The 21,867-nt window shown below is 40.9% G+C and overlaps 1 protein-coding gene across 3 annotated transcripts in view; it reads right to left on the bottom strand.

The window, feature by feature from the left end:
* Positions 1-18,568, bottom strand: part of PIK3CG (phosphatidylinositol-4,5-bisphosphate 3-kinase catalytic subunit gamma) — a 33,600-nt gene extending 15,032 nt beyond the window's left edge. For 2 of the 3 annotated variants that reach the window (XM_068930331.1, XM_068930315.1), the window contains exons 1-5: positions 18,320-18,568; positions 9,871-11,886; positions 5,547-5,612; positions 5,211-5,436; positions 1,629-1,732 (exon numbers count right to left, since the gene is read on the bottom strand). In XM_068930331.1, the coding sequence (XP_068786432.1) occupies positions 1,629-1,732; positions 5,211-5,436; positions 5,547-5,612; positions 9,871-11,874 (2,400 nt within the window). In that variant the 5' untranslated portion in view covers positions 11,875-11,886; positions 18,320-18,568. Of the gene's footprint in view, positions 1-1,628; positions 1,733-5,210; positions 5,437-5,546; positions 5,613-9,870; positions 11,887-13,189; positions 13,328-18,319 lie in introns of those variants that run through there. The other variant, XM_009665963.2, reaches the window with a different exon arrangement.
* Between the last annotated feature and the right edge of the window lie 3,299 nt (positions 18,569-21,867).

The following is a 21,867-nucleotide window of genomic DNA, read 5'->3' as shown; positions in this document are numbered from 1 at the left end:
TCCAACATCAACACAACTAACCTTTTTAAGCATCAGCTATAGAGTAGTTTATCAGCTTCCCATCAGTTATACCACAGGAAACGCACTGAAAGCATGTGTAAAGAACGGCATTCACTTGCCACATGAAGCCTCTGAACCTGCAAACTTTTTCCAGCTCCTTTATTATGGACAGCATTAAAAGCCCACCTTGACTCTCTGAAACTGGATTTAGCTTGTAAATCTGGCTCAGGCTGAAAGAACCTGCAAACTAGGAATAAGAGATTCTGACATAACTGGCAAATGTGGAAGCTCCACCAGCACTTTGATAGCTGTTTTGCAAAGCAGGAAAGTAAGAGTTGCCCAATGCAATTTACCATATGATCCTCTCCCATGACTTCTAGTGACTTGGATAAGAGTGAATCAGATCCCAGATTGCTTGGTTCTATTCAATTCCCTCCGCAAATTGTTCAGTCAAATTCATATGGAAAATGGCATTTGTGGAAGTAATTCAACACAGTCACTCATAAAATATTGGATAAAACCTCATTTAGTTTTATTACATTTTTAATCTTGAGAAATTCAGCATTGAAACTACTAAAATTGCATTATTGCAAATGTTTTCTCAACTAATTATGTCTAATACAAATGTGGTACTTAATACTTTCTACTCTTGAAATCCCTGATTCATTGTCAAACATTACATGCATGATAAAGCCACCTAAAACAATAAAAGCATCTGCACAAATGAATGTTTGACAGCTGAGAGAATCAATGACATCAGAGAAGAGTATTTTGGAATATCCCCGTTCCGTAGACTGACGTTCTGAGCTTGTAGTTTAAAAGAAAACAGTTTTTACCATCTCCTTCTAAAAAAGAAAAGAAGTTATTAAATCTTTGAATTTACCAGAAACACCGATTTTGCCTCAAAGATTTGGTTTAGACCAGACAAATTTCAGCCTACAAGGATTTTATGTTTATGGATAATTAACATTTGTTGGAATGAGGATGAAATGAAAGCTCACCAATACAGCTTGTTATTGCAAACATTTTTGTTCAAATAATTAACGGAAAAAATAGTAGACTCTAGTTCCTCTGACTTTGGACATAGCTACTTTCAATTGGTTCCTTTAAGAAGGAAGTTTTTCCCTTAGAAATAGCTAAGATAGACAGACATTTCTGTCAGCAAGATCAAGGTCCACACCTAAACCTTAACGACAAACGTGAATCAGGATAAGACAAAGAAAATAACTACAGGAACAGAGACCAAAAATTAAGTCAATTAAAGCAGTTTTATACAGGTTTTTAATGCAAAGAAGTCAGTTGCCTGGTTAAATCCTAGATTAAATTAATGGAAAAATCCTAACTGCCATTTAAAAATTAGGATTTTATGGGTTGCTGTATTTTTTTAGTGCAAGGTGGCACACAACTGCATTTAGAAAAATGCTTTTAGCTTTGGGAACAGAGACTTATTGAGGCCAAGAAATGTCACAGTATTCACAGTGAAATAAGGTACATCCACAGGCAAAAATCTAAAGGGAAATGAAAGCAAGATCTTCAGACATATTAGTAACAACTTTTAGCAAATGAAAAACATATTTCCAGATAAGCGATGTTTCAAAAAGCATTTGTAGAAACTCAAATGTACTTACCACTAGGGCTCCTGCTCTTAGCCCAGGATCATATGGGACTCTAAAACTTTCTGGAAGTTTGCTGCTCTGTAGTCTTTCAAGTTTTTGCCTGAGTTGCATGATAACTGCAAGTAAGAAATCCCATTGGAATCAAAAGTGGAAAGAAAAAAGTTACAGCTAATCAAATCTGTTAAGCATCATGATTTAGCTAAAAAACAAAATCAAAAAACCCTCAGTCTAGCTACTTTTTAAATTGCTTTCCTCAACAATTTATGAAGAATGGAGGAAAACTCTTTAACTTGCATTATTAGTGTTTAGGGCTGTTTCAGCTACCCGAGGTTAAAGTCTTAAAGCACCTCACAAGTAATGGGCCCGCTACACACTGTTACCAGTGCTTAAAGCTCCATTTCCAGGGGGTTAGGGCGTTATTTTTTAAAGTGTCACCTTTGGTTCAAAAAAACAAAACAAAACATAGAACAACACACAAAAGAAATATTTTGCCCTGCCAAGGAAATCTTGAACTCTTCACCCCAAAGGCTCAGCAGTAGGAGGCAATTAAAAGCAACTAACATTCTCTCATCTTATTTTTAACCTACTTTATTGTTCTTGCAGCCTGACTCACAGCTTTTGAATACTTGGTGTCAATTATACCCTGATCATAAGGACTCCAACTACAGAGATATTGAATTTCCTATCCTGCTAAAACTTGTTTCATGTTTCAGCCTTGTTAATCCCCCATTCCAATAAAAGTAACATTTGCTGTTTATTTATAGGAACAAACAAGATTTTTAATAACTGTATATAAACTGAATCTCTAGGGCATTTTCATTCATAACACCTGCAGGCTTGTGAATCTTCAGATCAAAACACCCATACATAATACTATATATGATACACTTTGTTCATCTCAGCTGGCAAGCATTAACCACATAAGCAATACACTTGCTATTACTCTGTAAGGACAAAGACCTGAACACTATTCAAAAATAAATTACAACTACATAGCATAGGCATTAAAGCACTGCAAATATGCGTGCGAGTACTTCTGGAGAAAAAAAGAAAAAAGGGAAGAGGATTTTAAACAAGAAAAATATCTGCTACCAACTCAACTAAGTCAAGCCAAGAGAATCACCTGAGAAATTAGAGAACACAAATGTGATACCTATCCAAAAGGCTTTTAGAAAAGAACCACCTAGAAATGCCAGGAGACTGATGCAATTACTATTCTGATAAAAAAATCTGATAGCAAAATACAGAAGCTAATAAGTGAACATTATGATTAGATACCTTTCCTTACCAAAAAAAAAAAAAAAAGTTGTAGTAAACTAGGCCATGAAATAGCTTTCTAAAATTAAATCACTGATTTGCTAGACAACAGGCTCTGGATACAGAATAGCTTGATTACAATGATTCTTCTAATTATCACAGATAGTGTAATTTGGAAACTGTATACCAACTACATGAAGCTAGTAAAGATTAGGAATTAGCTGATTTTAAAATACAACTGAAAGTGTTTGCTAAAAAGATTTCCAAGTTGATCTAGCTTAAGAACAAAGTATTATGTATTTTAAGAGAAGAAATAGCTTCATAGACACGTATTTGGAAGAGAGATCATCTAACAGAGCGGTGATGAAAGCAGACAACCTTATATAAGCTGGTAATATTATGATCCTAAGAATTTCTTTCTTTCTTATTACGTGCTATGTTCAGATATAAACAAAGGGCTTACATGAAAAGCGAGAGAAACATCTTTAGAGCGTGACTGCTACTAGAGTGCTATGGACCTAACAGGAAGGAAGTTATTAAAGACAAAAAAAACCCCCCACAAATAGTAGGAGAAGAAAAATACATATAAAAATTAGATAAGACTGCATGAGGGACTAAAATGAAACAGTCCAATACATTCCGACTAAAAGTATAAATTCATATAAATGTATTGGAAATGATAGGGCAACAAAGGAGCAATAGACTAAAGAAGAAAGTAGAGGAAATATATTTTTAAAAATATAACAAGTGAAGGCTGTCTGCAGGAAAAATCATATTCTCAGTAATGTGAGAATAAATTGAATTAGATGTATCATTAGCAGGACACTCCATAGTTTCAGAAAGCCTGGTTCCGTGGAAATGTCAATTGTAGAAGTAATCTTTCAACATGCTGCTGTATATTACATACAAAGATTAGTTAACTTCAAAATCTGGTGGGTGTTAATGTAACTGCTTTCTCTTGAAACTTATCTTCTTTTCCCACATCCTCTTCAAAAGTCATGTATTATGGAAACCATTGCTGGTACAGACTTGTTCATCTGCAACAGCTGTAGGTTACTTTACAAAAAGTGGGATTCTGATCAAATATGCTTATATTATACAGCACTTCCAGACAAATTTAAAATGCTATTTAGAAATAATATTTCATATGGAAGTTTAATAAATTCCTTAATTCACCCCATAAGATATTTGGCATCATTACATATTGAAGAATAAATGTCTATTTCACTCAAATTTCTTCTATATGACTACATAAAGTGTATTTTTAAAGCTACAATAACTATTTTAATGAAAGACAAAAGAAAGTACCCAGTGATCTGTGTTTATTCCTCATTTTTGACAAACATCCTGTAATTTTTCCAACCCCAAATAATATCTCCTAAGAGCCAGTGTGTACATCAGTCAGCTCCTCACCGCACTCTACACTTCTCCAGACAAAGTCTGTAAAAGCACCTGCATCCTGAACGCCACCACATCCACCTCTACATAACCGGAGCACGAATGACTTTCTGAGCCAAGGACTTCATGGCCTAGGACATATTAGCCTGTACTCATAAGAAGAGCTGGTCTCTCGCTACAGCTTTTAGAACTTGACTGTTGTCTTCTGCTTCTTACTCCTAACTCCAAGCAACAATTAGGAATGAGAATAAACAAGTTCTTAAGGAAAGAAAAAAAGGTAGGAAAACACAGAGGTAAATAGGTATGGCATAACCTTAATGTGGCCTCCAAAGCAGCGCCGACAGGAACTGGACATAACAATACCACATCTGTGTCTCCCAGGACTCCTATTCGTTACATTGCAAAGCACCAAAGATGCACTCGGTGTATTCACTGCTGATCCACAAGCTTACTTTTTGGGGCTAGCAGAGACTGTACTGGACTCCTCCTCAGTCGTTCTGCCAAGAGTGTTTCAGTGACTGCTCAGGGCAAGACTGTGTTTCCTGGCAAATGTCACTTTTTCTCTTTATTTCCTGTTAATATTTGTATTCTGGGTTCTTTCTTTTCTCACTGCTGGCATTCAGCTAAGGGTTACGTACGAGATCTTAACTGAGCACTTCCTAGCTGCACAGCCTGAGAGTTCAAGCATGGGGTTGTATAAGGTGTCTATAATACTGAAACCCTTCTCTGTTTTGGGGAGGAAAGAGCTAACACATGTATTATTGGTTCAACCCCTATCAACATACACTGGCAATTTGTAAGAAGTAATAATGATGCCCTTTTACAGTAAATTATGCAGGAATTTTCTAAATAAACAGTAATTTTCTGCCTAGGTTTTCACACACAGAGGAGAAAAAAAAAAAAGAAGAAACAAAAGAAGAAATGCCCGTGAGTAAATACCTTGAGAAGTGACATCATATTTTTCTGCAGAAGCTGATTTTATCTCCATTGTGACTTTATGCAGCAACTCAATTACTTGAACCTGCTTCATGAAATCCTGCAGCATTGCTTTTCCGCAGCCCCTAAGATAGGCTTCTAGGATCACAGCAAACCTCTGTTGGTAGTGCATAGACTGGGCAATCTCACTTCTTAGGAACCAAAATAAGAAGTGACCAATTCTTTTGTTCTAGAGGTGGGGAAAAACACTAGAATTAGCATGCATGACAATTTATTGAGAAAGGGTTTTCATAATGCCAGCAACTTCAGCATGACTTGGCTATATTTTAAAGTACTTACTCTCAAACCTCGTCTTAGCAGAAACCTGGCCAACGCGCTGTCATGATACGGCTCAAATTTCACCGCCTGAAGAACACAAAAGTAGAAGACAAATGTTATTAACATATTTAAGACCTGCTGCACTAAAACGTACAGAAGACATCTACAGACCACTTTGCTGCAGGAGGAGAACCAGTATAACAAAGCAGAGGTCTTTTGAGAAAGCAGAAAGTTGAGAAAACAAAGCAATGTTTCCTGGTATTTGATTTAACAAGCACTTTTTATTTGCGACAGGTTCTTTTCAGATATATTGTGACAAATAAAAGCAACACCAGGACTCGCCAGCCAGAGCAATTTGAGCTCATGAATGTTAGTGAAACAAAGCAACATCCTTCTCAGGCAGTCTTGGCAGCCTGTAAGGAAAAATAGCAAGACCAGAAAATAGTTTGTAAACGATTTGGTCAAAGAATACTTGAAAACATTATTGCTAAGTGATTTTTTAATTTGCAATTGTCCTTTAATCAAAACGTTCAATTAAAAACATTTTTTTGACAATATTCACAAGTTTAAGACTCAGGCACCATAGTTTACTACCTGGTTCCCTATCATTAACAGCACCAGCCACAGCATACAGTAGCAGCTTTCGCTTGCACGTAATTTAAAGCATTCTGGCCTTTAGCTCCAAAATGTACCACAAAATAGACTAAAGGCCCTGATACGTACCCTGTATTAATGGAGTCCTATTAAGAGCAAGACTTCAGTAGAGCTTTTTTTTTTTTTTTTTAAAACAACTCTAGGAGCACATATGTATTTTTTCTAACAGCCCCTCCCCTCCCCTCCACCCAAGCCCACAGATATTTCACAGCTATTGCCAAAAAAGGGTGGAAACAAAAGTCAACAACTTTTACAAAGTTTCAGAATTAGAATTTTTTTGCAGTTATACCCTCCTGCCTCCCAATAACCAAGTGTGTCTACCTACAAAAAAGTTATCACACTTTCAGGTAGTTGGAGGCGAGGGGCAATCTGTCCATTCCAGGTGAGGTTTCTCTTGCTTCTTGTTTCCTATTGCTTGCCTGCTCGAGGGACTCAAGTTTGTAGGAGGACCATATTAAGACTAAGGGGGAGAATGGTATACATGTATATCCCATGACATGAGAAGAGAAACAAGAAGCAAGCAATCTCTGGAACAGAGCCACAAAATCCCTTGCATGGACAGAGGGGGGTGGTAAATGGCTTAAGGTTCTGGATCTAGAGGGAGACGAGGAAGTGACACATAGGGAGACCGAGGAAAAACAAAGGCATGTGTGGAGAGCCCAGGGCATATAGTATGCTCAGCTTTCCGAAGCGCCACAGTATGCAAACCTCTAGTGATAGTTATTCAATAAAATACAACGGCTCGCTCTTTCAAGATTACTGTGGTCTGCAGCTTGCTAAGAAGCAACCACGCCATCAGCAGAAGTCTGCTAAATTAATTGAACTAATCATGGGGTTTTATAAATGCTTAAAAATACGGCAGCACATAGTTGTCTTTTTTACTATTAAAGTATGAGCACTACTCCTAAAATGTAAATCCTCTTGTGGGTTTATTCAACAGAAAAAAAAAAAAACAAAAAAACAAAAATACCCAAGTATTTTCAGTCAACCTTTTAGAATGAACAAACTTATAAAAATGCTATAAAGACTTGTTATTTCACCAAGCAACAGCATCATATTTAGAACAGATAGTGAAAATTCACAAGCATAAACTGATTTTCAAATACATGGATCATTTTACTTTGTGTATGAAGCTAGGAGGCATGAGTTTTTTTTTTAATAACAATTGCTTTTCACTGCAATAAGGCACCTAACAGCCAATGTTTACTAACTAAATTTAAATGGATTCGCTTACACTTCCAAGAAAGCCTATTAAAAACCTCATGTCGGTATATATTTTGCTGAATGTTCTCAGTGCATACCCCTGAAAAACAATTTAAGTATGAAATACTGCCAAACAACAGGCCACTGCTTACAAAACAAATCGCCTTAAATTAAGGTTGTAAATATATTTTAACATAAAAGAATATTAGAAAACTGCATTATGCATATCCTTATGATGGTTAAGGTTTAGAAATAATTATTTAAAAGAGTCAACCCATTTTTCTTTTCTCCTCATGGAGGCAAATTTTAACACTTGAATGCCAACAATAAAAGCTAGCAATTAACAGAAGTCTCCTAGCGCTTCATCAAGGTCCCTGCATGTACCTTGGCCTCGTCAGTTCACCAGCAGAAGAGCTTTACTCACTGCCAAATACAAGCAGTTCAGCCTTTTTCACTGACGTTTGCTTTACAATAGGATTTTGTTGTATTTTAACTCTCTTTTCCACGTCTCATTAACTGCACAGAGAACCATAGCCCTTTCTGGCAAACTCCACAGGCGTATCTATGGCATGACTACTTCTATTTGGGACAAACCCGGTGAGAAACTTTTGACTAATTTCTAATTCTATTGGGAGGTAGAACTGGGAATACCCTAAGCATAGTGAAATAAGCCATAAAGCTTTCTTGAAGTCATGCATGTAAAAGGTGATGGTGGCTTTGAGAAGAGGCATCTCAGATGTGTCCATTCAGAGCAGCCTGACCTCCATTCCCTGAAAAAAATGCATTTTCAAATATACAGTGGAATAACACTTTGCTGCAGGACAGCAATGGCCTATGTGCTGTAATTAGGCCTATGTGCTGAGCCAAGGAAGCAGCACAGGCAAAGGCTGTGATCTAGCATTTTTGCCTGGTTTTGGATTCAAATTTTGGGATTAATTTCTTACTCAAATAATCAGTGAAATTAAACTACTATGCCATTATGCTGTACTAGTTTGTTTAATTTACTTTTAGAGAGATTTATTCTTTGTAAAATTTTCTAAAATTGTATTTCCTGACAATAAATAATTTAAAAAGCAAATGAAAAAAAAATTCACGTCTTCTCTTATGCACTTGTATGTCAACCAATCACCACCCCAAATTCCTAATTTGGATACAAAAGTGACTCAAATTGCTGAGCCACATGTATACTGCATAAGCTCACCGCCAAGCATATATATAGTAGCAGCTACATGGGAGGTCCAATGAGGTAACCATAGCGGTTCCTTTGGCTCATGCCTAAGTGCATACATTCAGCCTGGGGAGCCTAATCTTCAGGCAAGCAAAGACAAGGCTAAAAAGGCTTGTTTAAAGCACTACAAAAGTGCTTCAAAACTGAAGCCGAGTTGACTAACTTCATTTTCCTAGGAAGCAGGGCTCTCTCTGAACAAATTAGAAGTTGCATCCTGCAGGTTCCCAGGCTGCAGCAATTCCCTGTTTTTAAATGCCGATCCTGTCCTTCGATTCCCCAATGAAAGCGTTGCCAGCTCGGTGGGATGACAGCCCCTCCACACGAACCAGAGTCCTGTCAGGTCTGGGAAGCCTGCAGGGTGGCCTCGCTTCAGAGGGCACACTCACCATGGAGAACGGCAGTGGGACCCCTTTCATTGGCCATCAGGCTTGACGTGGCTGCTGACAGGCTGCCCAGCTCCGGTATCATTTTGTGAAAAGCCAACAAACCAATGTTCATGTATACCCATGTTATAACCAATGTTCATGGCCCAGACTTTTCAGATGTTTCATCTATCTATCAGGAGACTACACACAAAGCAGTTGAGCTAGATAGAGCTGTGATTCATTTCCATTAAAAACGTGATTTTTCATCCAACTTCCCAGAATGAATTGATCTTAAATACAGAGTCATAACAACCCTTTCTTATTTACTTTTTAAAGGTTTTTAGAAGTTGCTTGATAAATGGGGTCCCCTTAACAGCACACTGAAGCCACTGACATATATCATGCAACTACACTGTCATTCTTAACCTAAAGCCCAACTCCAGATTTTACTTCAGGCCTTGCCTCTGTTAACGCCTGCTTTTACTTTCTTTCTGTTTTACTTCTAGCCCGTACCTAAAGAAGAGCAAAACCACTGGTAAGGCCAGTCACCAGTTCTTCAGTGCTATGTGACCCAGATCCGGTATGAACAGGGTTAGAGACAACGCAGTTAGGATGTGCTCCCATCACAGCTGTGCTAACACTGACCATTTCCAGAAAAACCTATTACTGTAGACACAAGATGCAAATTGTAAGACACAAGGCAACTGTAACACAAAGACACTAACATAGACAAAAGGCAAATACAAAGCGTGTTTTGGGTTAATTTGGTAACGAGCGCTGCTTTGACTAAATACTGAAGATCTCAAAAACCGGGTAATTTACTAACACAGGAACGGTTATACGGTAATGCAAATATTTCCGGAAGCCGGAGTTCAAGAATGCAAATATACCTTACCTGCACAAGCTGCAAAAGGTAATGAAGAACATCATCATCTTCTAAGCTTTCCAGTTTTTGAACTGCCATTGCTCGTACATTTTCATCTGAAAAGTTACAGTCCAGAAGTTGCATCGTGAGTCCAACATCCAAAGTGCTTTGATCCCACACCTCCTTTTTAGCTAGCAACTGGTATGTTTTGGCCACTATTTCTTGTTGTCCCCATTTCACTGAGCTAAGCAGCTTAGGATATGCCTTGGGGTGCTTTATGCTTTCATATCTAAAATGCCACAACAGTTCTTTGTCCTCGGGAGAAAGTGGATTAAGTGGGTCAGTTGCTATGATCTCTTCAAGTTGCTTGCGAAGCTGGTTGGGCATTTCAGCTCGTGTCCTGTCCCCTTGGGGGTCAGACGTTATCCTGTGCTTGGGCAAGGCAATCGGGTGACAATATCTGTCCAGTACAATAGAGATAGCCATTGAGTTTTCTTTATCTGGATTAGTTGCTGATGTGAGTTTGTCTGCATTGATACTTCCTTGTTCTTCCCCCTTGCCTGGAATTTTCCACATGTGAAGCACATACTCCCCACTTCGGAGCAAGAAACGGTGATCTATCAACAAAAGATTTACATAATAGAGAAGCTGAGTTTTGCATTTCAAATCGGAGTTGGGGGATTCGTGCGATTGAAGGTTAGTCTTTGTGGACAGTCCCTGTGCTTTACCGCAGTATATCTGAAGATTAAGGAGTGCTCCTTTAGGCAAATCCTTGATTTTGATATCAAACTCCAGCCAAACATTCCACAGAACCTCCTCAGTAAAAGGCTTTGATGAAGTCCTCCTCTGCGAAAGGAGCTGTTGCCCGTGTTGAATGTTGGCCTCAACAAACACAGTGAGATCAGTATTTCTTGGCAAAACTGGGATATCAATGCCAATTATTTTCACCCTAAATTTCCTATTGCAATCCCACAAAGAGATAGTGAAGACTCTCTCATGATCTTTTCCATCTATTGTCAATTGTTCGTGATACCCTGTAACTCCTGTACAGTCATCCACCAATGGCCACTCTTCCTTCTGAACCTCGTCCTCATTCGGATCAGGGGGATTGTCTAACACAAGGTGGATCTCTTCCCCGTTCTTAAGGCATTGTCTTATCCAGTGAAAATCTTTAATTGGCGTCTCTCCAGTAATGTACTCATCTCTGCCACAAATCCTGAGAACAAAATCCAGTTCGCTATGGTCTTCAGGAATATCCATCAAAGACTTTTTCTTTGCCATTTTTGTGAAAAAACTATGGAGAATCATATCTGGAGTGTCATCAATTGACACCTTAATTTTTTGGCTGGTTGTTCCTCTATGTATGATTATGAAAATGTTATTATTAGTGATCTTTTTAAATAAATATTCTGGGAGTGGCTTAGATGTAGTCCACGGGTGCATTGCATACAATTTAGGATCTCTACAGGCTACCTCTATCATTCGTGGAGTGACTAATCTGCGACGGGTAAACTCTAGTTCGTCATCATGCACATTGCTTACATCGGTGACATCGTAACCAATTAAATCATTAAGCTGTCGCTGAAATTCCTGAACTTCTTCTGATGGTTTTTGCTTCTGGACAACATAGATCTTGCCTACTTTTTTCTGTAACACTTTCCAATACAGTATACAGTCTAATGTCTGTAATACTTGATGTTTATCATAAATTTCATACCATTGCCCTTTCTTCTGATATTGGAGAATAAACTGATCAGGCGTGAATGCATGGTAGAAGTCTGTGGTTTGGCTCATCTCTATTGCACGCATCCAAATCTGTGCTTTCATTTGCTCAACTGTACAGTTGCCAGCTATTTCGAGCAACATCATTTCCGGTACTTTAGTATGTTTATTGCTTGTAGGCAAAATGAACTCAATGGATATCAGTTCCATTGATGACAAATTACTCGAGGTACAATGAGGTTTCATTCTTCTTCTCCTTCGTTTGTTCTCCTCTCTCATAACAACGGGCTGTTCATAATCCCCCAACTCCATGCCAGAAGAAATCTAGCAAAACATACAACAAATGTTTGATTACCTTCCCATTTACAATTCTCTTTACTCTTTTTTTTTTTTTAAAGCTCTTCTCAGTTAAAATCAGAGGCCAGTCAGAACCCTGCTATATACTTTTTGTATTTCCCATTCCCTTTAATTATTGGTTATAAATAGTTGTTTTACATAAACCTTCTCAGATCTAATCTATTCAATTCGAAACCTAATATAATGAGAAGCAATGATTAAGTGATTAAAATAGAGCTTTTAAACAGTGATTCATAATTTACGATCCTAAGTGGCCTTTCTTCCCAGATTCAAGGGAAGCTACGAGGATAAGCAGTTTGGCTAACTATTTGGCATATTGATTTGCTCTTGCTTGTATTTAACTGAATACCGATTCTTCTCCTGCCTCTTCTGTTTTGATGCTGTTCATATTATCATTAAGTGGATTTTCACAGAAATCAGAAGACACATTACTGCATACAAACAGAACGGTATCTTACCAAGCTCTAAGAAACACAGAAAAAAACAAAATCATACATTTCTCTGTAGACTGGACAGAGGTGAGATTATTCCCATTCTCTTTTGCCTCTCTCTCTTTTTTTTGCTGAAAAATAAGATTTTATACCAAAAAATTCCCTTAATAGTCAAATGTCAGAGGCTATTCGCTAAAAAGGATATTTAACGTGCATCTAAATACTAGCCTAGTATCCTTAGATGTGCTTCTTTTATTTAAAAGTCAATTCACCAGACGGGTGACATCCAACAATTCTGAAATGAGCACTTCCAGTATAAACTATCAGTTCATTAAAAAAGGAAAAAATCCCCATAAACTGATGACGCTATTACCCTATACATCAAGTCCCACCTAAAACAGCTGTAAACCAACTTTGAACACAAGTGCTCTATCTTATCGGCTTTCAAGGACAAAAAATTGTTGCTCACAATTAATCTTCAGTGAACAATATTAAAGTGAAAGTCATTCACCAAGAGTTTAAAAGAGGAAAGCAACGCTGACTGGACACACTCACACAAGCTGTTCATTGAGCTTTCCGTCACTAACAATACGCTACAACATACTGAACGTTTTTTTCACACAATGCTTTCTGTACATTAAATCTCACTTTAACTGCTTGAAATACTAAAGCACACCAATGGAATGATGCTTTTGCAGATAATAAAACAAGAAGTTATAAATATGCAATCTTAAACTGAAATAAGGTAACACGCTAACTAAAATTCTTTTTTTGAGTTCCGGAAAGCAAACAACTGTAGACACCACCTTTATAATTGCCAAAACACAATGAAATATTACCTGTTTATAAAATAAAGGCTGAATTGGTGAAGACGACTCATTTGTTTAAGTTTTAAAGTTTCTACTTTTTAAAAGGAAGACCATTCACACAAAAAATTCTTTGTTTAAGCTGTTCTGCTTTTCTTGCTCGCCCTCATACCCAGATGCAAGGGAAGTTCTGCACTTATCAGGAAGGAAGTTTAACCAAGTTGATTACATATATGAAGGCTCATTTAAAAAAAAGTCAGAACGCTTTTCCTGTTACTACAGCAAAAATACATTTACAGTGCAGCAATTCAATTTTAACACACATGCACAGAGGGCATGCTGAAAACCCACAAAAAAAAGCTAAAAAAATAAATTCACAGAACAATAAATCTAATAAATATGAATAAAATGTTTTAAAATCAGAGTGAGGATGAACTGAGTGAGTTGAGAGAACCTAGCTACTATATAAAAGAGTAAGATAAAAGCTACTAGGTAAAAGAGAACTAAAGCTGCGGTGTTTCTTATTTGTATTTGCATTGTGGCAGCCCCGAGAGGTCTTCCAACCTAAACTCATTACAGTTTTTTAGGCCAATCTCCGTGCAGACATCACATGGAGATGCTGTCTTCCAAGGATCTTGCATGGTACTCTCAGCAATAAAACTGCTGGGCAATCTTCCTTCTAGCATTTTTAACTCACCCATTTATGATTATAAACACACACGGTGAAATCCACCACAGATAGAACGACTCAAGATTTAGGAAGAATTTAAACCATGGACTTTCAACCCAAATTCCTGTGCTTACCAGTACAGGTTAATTACAATCTGAAGAGGTGCTTCTTTACAAAACCAACCAACCAACCAACCAACTCTAAAGGAAAGGTTCTTGAGAGAACAATTACACATCAAAAAGAAAAGATACTGAAAACTCAAATCTTTTCCTTTTCCCTTAAGACTTTTACAGTGACACAGTGACTATTTTGGAGAGCAGCAAGCAGCACACATCCTGAAAAAAATGATGGCTCTGAAAGGGAGAGAAAAACATGAGACACCTGAAAGGCTTTTCAGCTACAGTGAAGTGGTGGTGTCTTCTTTCTTTCTTTTACAGATCGCCATGCTTTGTACCTCGTAAGACACCATCCTTACGAAAAAGAAAAAAAATTTCCTTTGCACTGGAAAAAATATCTGACAGTCTCTTACCTGCCTCCAGTGTACCACACAAAATCTGAAATTAACACTTTTGCCAGAAGATTGCCCTTTTGCCAAAGTTAAAAAAGAAAATACCCTCCACAGTAGACATAACTCAGCTTACTCAGAGCGTCATTTTGCTCAGCAGTTAAGACTGATTTCTTAGTAAAGATGATTTTTTTTTTCCCCAACAATAACTATTTCAGAAAGGGAATTTGGGGAAAACACACTTTGTTCCAGCTTCCTCAACCTTTTGGAACCAATATTTGAAATTTCTCAAGAAAGTGGTGAAGCTGCCTTTGACATTTTCTCATCCCCTAAAATCTACCACTCTTGGCCAAGTGAGACATCTCCAAAACCCGTCATTCATGCCTGTGCATTTGCAGTTTGTCAGCTTTCATCAGCTGATTTCTCCGCAGGATCTCAGTACTTCACACTACTTTCCTCCCTGCTGTTCCTCTTGGCTGAAAAAAGCACCCTGGTGCTGGGAACCTTGAGCACCCAGTAACCTCAATAGCTGTGCCCAGGACGGTGGAAAAGAAGGAAGCAGCCAGTTTCAAATGCACAAGGGAAAGAAGTTGAGGGTACAGGGAGAGGAAAGGAGCAATGCTGGTGGGAAATGTGTTTGTAAAACCTTTGTTCTGACGTTCCCCGACTTCTGAGTGCTTGATTTTGCAGCACTACCACTCTTACAGAGACTATATTTTAAACAATAATTTCTAAAATACATAACATAGTCAGGAATTGAATATATTTTGCTACATTTAAATACAAGGTGTTAGCAATGAGAGGTTTTTTTTTTAATGTCAACAGATATTTTCCACAAATAGCCCTGGTTCTAAAAGCCTTTGTGCTGACCTTATTAAGTAAACTAGGATTCGTTATAATTTTTTTTTGCCGTACCTAAGAAATAATGCCAATGTAGGATGTGCCCTCATCTTGACACCATGTGGCATGCACTTAAAGATTAATTTTTCAAAAACATATATTCCATTTCCTGCTAAGCCGCTCTAGCACTACCCAGTTGATTAAGACTACAAAGACCATCAAAACAAGCATCTCTACCTCATGCAGCAGGGAATTATCCTAGACACTGCTAAACTAAAGTCACTGTTTGACAGTTTCACCACTTCAAAAGAGTGCAATACTGTGAAACGATCAAATAGATCCCCTACAAACTGCATTAGATACAACGCAAAATTTGTGACATTGGTGCAACTGCCTACACAAGGCTGCCCCATTCTCCCAAATTAATTTGGGCTGTGACCCTTCGACACCACGTGTAGTCCAGCCTAGTCCAATCTAGATGTCCAACTCCATCTCCAGTCTCTGATCCCTTTTCAGCAGCTTCAGATGCCAGTTCTAGGAATGATGACCATCTCCAACCTCGTGTCTCTACAAAGACAGACACAATAGCGTCCCCATTCTTAGGGTGGCATCAAACTGTATCCACTTCCTGATAATGCAAGTCTGGACATGGTGCAAACATATCTCCTCATGCATACGCATCAGAAAACTAAGTGTATACTGGACATCATTCAAAATAATTTCCCGAAACCTTTGTCATGTCTAAGCATTGCTTTCAGTATTGATGTTTCTACATGCCTGCTGCAACAACACTGATAAAAATCAAAACATTTTCACTTTTTTGTTACTTTTAATTCTTATGAGCCTTGTCAATTCTGCATTTCCCTGTATTAGGATAACTGTCGTGCCACTGGTCCATGATTCCTGATGGGGTGTGATGGAGCAGGAAGAGACGAAAAAAGCAACAGGCTCTTCCCTGTCTCCGACCCCACACCAGTCAGGCCAACAAACCGATCACTCTAAAAAAAAAAAATTGTTCTCAGATTAATCTTGAGCTGGATCAGTTCCTTGATCTGACTCATCGCTTGCAGGAGCGGTAGGGAACGGGACACATTACCATGTGTTCTATTACACAGTACAATGGAAGCGAAGGGAAGAGAACGCAGCCAGGGCAGTACAGAAAGCCTATGAGATTGAAACCTAACGGACACAGCACTAGCAGATAAATTCATGAGTAAACGTGTTAAATGCTTTAAGAACACTGGCTGAAAGACGCTTTAAAAAGACAAAAAGGTATTATGATGAATTACTTCATATATTCGGCTACAAAACATTCAAGATAACTGTCAAGCTTCACTACTTGGTTAGGATTCTGTTAAGAGTTTTACCAGTTGCTTATTCCTTAACAGTTATGCTTATTCTTTACTAGTTTCTGCTGCTTCTGGTTTAACCCACCATGTGAAAAACTTAGTTCTAGATTAGTCTTCTCGTTTGAGTGTGAACTCTTTCCCAAACAATATAACCTGTCGGAAAACAAGGACTCTCTACAGGAGTAAGGATTTACCTTATCTTCAGGTTACGCAAATAACAATCCAAATTTACATTCACACTTTCAGATAAACAAGCAAACAAACAAACAGAAAACCAAGCCACATGACCCAGAGTTTTCCAAACAGCATATTCCATTTACTTGCCAGCCTTGTCCTGTAGCAGGAGACTGCTCAGACTTTGCTGGATTTGAGTGCAATGTATCTTTTTTTACGTCTCTTATGATCCAGCGCAGAATTAGGCAGACGAGACACAGCGTAAACACATTTAAAAAGGAAATAACTACAAAACTGTTTTGCTTTGTTCCTTTGCCAAATCCACTAGCAACTACCTACTCTTATGGGAATTCAATCAAGGCAGGTTCCCATCAGCAAGTAAACTTGATAGATAATACAGCAATCCCCATCAGAAAGTATCCTAATCAGCAGATACAGCTTGATGTTCCCATCAGGAGATGGTATACTGAATCAGACTGCTACCGGGGCTATGATATTTTCTGGACCACTCTACCTTCACTACAGACCTTTGCATATTTTGGTTTCTACACAAGGCACATATTTGGGAGGGATTCTGGAAGAATCAGTAACTTCTAACTGGTTCCAAAAGATCAGAAAAAGCCTTTGGCTCAGTTCTAGTTACACAAGTCCTGGGTGATCGATGTTAAAACCAGTATTTTTTGGAGTCTTAAGATGTGGCAATCACAGCTACGGATCCTGCAGTGACACACTCGCTATTTGGACGCTGTCTTCAAGTTGTGCCTTTTTTTGTTTTTTTAATACTGATCCTCAACCGCGCGGTGATCTAATCTGCACTGACAACCGACTCCAGAACGCTCCAAGCTATTATCTCAGGCATTTGGTGCGGGTGGGGGGAGAGGATTTACGGTCTATGCGTACAGGACAGACGCAAGAAATTGTTATTGGCTAGATGAGAAAACGTAGTTATTTCGTTTTTAAAAGCTATGTTACAACAGAGCTGACTCATAGCTCATCAGACCGGAGGGAACATCATCCAGCCGGTCCTTCGCTTCGGACAGTTCAGTTGCCTTCAGCAGGTTTTGCATCGCACCCGTAACTCTCACCCGAGGGAAGGCACAACCGCCGTCGGGGCCGCAGCGAGTCAGGCACCAGCCAGTATGGAAGTGGCCCAGCCCCTCCGGCCACAACGTAGCCGGGACTGCCATGACCGCGCCGGGCCCTTCTGCAGAGGGCTCTCCGGGCGAGCCGCCTCGCCCGCCCGCGCCGCCGCAGCGAGGCGCAGCCGGGGCTGCGGGGAGGCGCTGACGCCCCCGCCGGAGCCGGGGCTGCCGCCGCCGCCCGCCCCCAGCGCCCCGGCCACCCCCGAGCCGGGCCTGCCCGCCGGCGCCCCGACATGGCGGCCGGGGCCGCGCCGCCGCCGACCCCGCCCCAACGGCAACAGCTCGGCGGCGCGGGCCCGGGCCGAGCCGAGCCGAGCCGAGCCGAGCCGCGGGGCCGCCCGGGGCCTGCGCGGGGGCCCCGGAGCCGCCGCCGCCGCCGCCACCTGCGAGCCCGGGGGCCGCGCAGGGCCGGAGCGCGCGGCCTGGGCCAGGCCAGAGCCCGGCGCGGCCCCGCCGGCCGCCGCCCGGGACGCAGCTACTCACCGCAGCGCCGCGGCCGCGGCCCCGGCCCCGGCCCGGGCTCCGGACAGGTGTTCTCCTCAGCAGGAAGCGGAGCGGGCCGGGGGCCGGAGGGGAGGCTCCATGGCCGGCAGTAGGCAGCTCCGGCGCCGCCGCCAATCACGCGCCGGGCAAAGAGGGAACCGGCTGTGGGGCCTCCCCGCCCCGCTCGGCCGCCGCCGCCCGGCCCCGGGCAGCAGGCCGCCCGGCCGGGCCCCTTCGCCGCAGCGAGGCGGGGGCCCGGGAAGGGGCCGGCGCCGGGCCGCGACGCCGCCCCGGCCTCGCCGCCCGCCGGGCGCCCTGGTGGCCGCAGGGGACCCCGGCGCAGCCGCCTCTGCCCCGGCGGGCACCTCGCAGGCGCTCGATGAAGCACCGGCGCCTCCCGCTCGCCTGCCCCGCCGGCCGCACAGGGCAACGTGCGGCGCTGGCTCCCCGCAGGAAGGGCGAACTGTCCAGGCGCCGCACGCGTCTGTGCCGGGAGCTGTGGCGCTTCCCGTAAAAACGCTCCCCTGGGCTGACCGGTGTGGCGTACCAGCCAGCGCGGGGCACGCAGGGCAGCAGAACTGCTCTGGAAACACCTCCGAGAGGTCGCGTAGCCCCGGGGCCCCCAGCGGTGGCACGTCCAGCGCCGCGTGGCTGCTGACCTGCCCGCGCCTGGCCTGCGCCCGAGCAGGGCCCCGGCAGCCGTGGGAAGGCCGGGCCAGACCCGCGCCGGGAGCTGCTCGGTTCCCATCCGGCCCCGCGCTCCGGCAAGGCCAGCTCTGCCCACGTCAGTCCTCGTCCGACCTGGCCTCAAGACCCCTGGCGATGGAGATGCCACCGCCTCCCGAGGCAATCTTTCCTCGTGTCCAGTTGCCTTCTCCTTTGGAAAGATTTCCATGCTGTCTGTTTAGGTGTCTGCTTCTACTGGTTTAGCCTCTTATTTTTTTTTTTTTTTCCTCAGCTACCTTTTATTTGAAGACGCTATATTTTTGTTTTTCTGCTATCTGCCCCTCTCTAGACGAGGCAGTCCTGGCTTTTCCTTTGAGGTCATGTTCTTTGGGCCTCCTTTCATTCCTGCTGCTTGCCTCTGGACACTCGCCAAATGGGCCATGTTGGTTTTGGAAAGCAAAGCTGAACATAGTAGTATTCCAGCTAAGGCCTTGCCAAGGCTGCCCACAGCAGTAGGATTAATTCATGAACTGTACAGTGCCAGGACTCAAAATACAGCTCGGGCATAATCATTCACTTCCATTTTAAACAAACAGACAAACAAACCTTCACAACTCTCTCCCCATCCTGGCTGATGTGTATGTGGCTCTGGATGATCTGACTATTTGTATCTCCTACTGGCTCTTTTTTGAAATGAATAGCAAATTTCAGTGAGTTTACTGAGGCCTTTTTTGACCCCGATCTTGCAATGGCATTTGCAGGTGAACCCTGTACAGCATGGAGCCCACACACTTGCCCTGAAAGACATGCAGGCATGAGGTTACATCTTCAGGGAGCAGATTATAAGATCCTAATTTACCTCATCTTACTAACTTCCCTATAGAGAAAAATATCAAAGGGAATAGCTAGTATGTAACTGATAGAGAAGCTATAAAGAAGATCAGCTTTGCACAGCACATGTATTTCTGCATGCTTTAAAAAGAGATTATAAAACACTATCAAAATAGGAAACCTTTTTTGTTGTTGTTGTCTGGATCCAAAAATGGATCTCTCCAGGAACACAACTGTGGCCAGTTTGGATACAAATCCTATTAAAATCCATGGACTTTATTTGGGGAGGCACGAATATGGAGAGTTGAGCAGCTGAGTGAAAAGGACTTTCTTTTGACAAAAATAGACACATATAGAGGAAATGATTTACAGCCTTAGCAAAGGACACATTTTCTGTTGACTTCAGCCAGAATTGTGTAAAATAGATTTTTAAAAATAGCTATAAATCAGCATAATGTAATTTTCAATGAAAGAATAAATTACTTCACATATTATATTTGAGAAAAGGAGGTAAAATTTTTGTAACATGTTGCAGGAAAACTGAAAATTTTTGTCATTTCAGGATTTAGAAAGTTAATAAAATACTAAATTTTTGCAGTTAATGTTCAGCTCGTATATATACTGCACACTTATTTATTCCCTTTTGTGGCGAGCCAAGTAATAGAGACATTCCTGTTGACAAGGATACCCTCTTTATAGGTTGTATATTCTTTGAAAATGTATATTTCTAACATTTTTTAATGACTGTTGTTTTCCAAAAGTAACTTTAACCCTTTCCCGTAAATTATCTGTCAGTCTTTTTCAGTCAAGAGAAGTCTGCACAGTAGACTGAGAGGCACATTTCAGCATATGAATACAGGAACTCTAAACATTCAGGAATACCATAGCTTAATGAAGGAAGGTGGAGAACGCAATTTGGTATTTAAATGAAGCTGATTTAATCAAAATTAGTCATGCAAAGAAGCAATCATTTTGCTAATAGAATCTTGTAGGGTGCAGTCAAAATGCAATTATTCGCTTTATCTTTCAGCTGTGATAAAAATATGACAAGAAGTTGCTGTAATGATCTTAAATGGGAGTTTTGGAGGCTGGAAAAATGTAAGATTGTATCTTTTGTGTCCTCTGCACAGTCAAACATTACTTTTATGTTGTTTTAGAGCAAACTGAGATAAAGAATAACAACCACATTAAACATTCAGCAATAGCTTTATATATGAACATATGTCAGAACTTGATGTAAATGTCCTATTGTCATTGACAGACTGGGTTCATTGCAGTTTAGGAAATAGTATCTGATGGGTTTTTGGGCTTTGTTTTTTCTGTAATTCCAGCATAGAAAGAAATGAAATGCAGAAGCTTTGTAGGTGTTATACCAGGCCTGCTTGCCTCATCCCAGCAAGAGGTACATTCAGTTTTGTAATTACTTAGATATATAAAGAGAATTGAAAACCTCACTGTGGGATAAATTGTGTTTTCTGATGGAATGGTTGGTAGCATTCCGCTTCCTTGTAGAATTTATAAGTTGGTATTTTCTAATTAGGTTATAATCACTTTATGGTGCATTCAGTTCAGGACTTAAAATAAATTGACAATATCCCTGTATTTTACAGCTCTGCTCTGAAAACTGATCACATAAGTATGTCGTGTTAACTTCTTCGTAGTTGCTCTGTGCGTATTCAAGATCGTCTGGTAACTTTGCTGTCGAAAGTAAATTTTTGCTCTTGCTATAACTTCGCGATAAGCAGAGGAAGAAGAGTGAGCTGGATTTTAGTTTGGCTTATGCATCATGTTTCAGTTGTGGGGACTGCTTGTGTAATGGATATACCTGACAGGTTAAAGTTGCCTGCAGATCTGTCCTCCATTCACAGGTTTATTTAACGAGAGGCAGCCCAGACACTTCATCTCTTCTCACGCCGGTTCTGCGTCATTGCTTGGGGAAGCAGTAGAGGGCCTTTGGCTCCGGAGAGGGCACAGAAGAAGGGCACATTAAGGCTGTGCTTATGCTGCAGAAGCCCTCCTTGAAGGGATGGCTGTGGCCAGTTAGATCTTCT

Source organism: Struthio camelus, chromosome 1 (genome assembly GCF_040807025.1).
Source record: "Struthio camelus isolate bStrCam1 chromosome 1, bStrCam1.hap1, whole genome shotgun sequence".
Taxonomy (NCBI): domain Eukaryota; kingdom Metazoa; phylum Chordata; class Aves; order Struthioniformes; family Struthionidae; genus Struthio; species Struthio camelus.
This window is presented reverse-complemented; position numbering and strand designations above follow the sequence as displayed.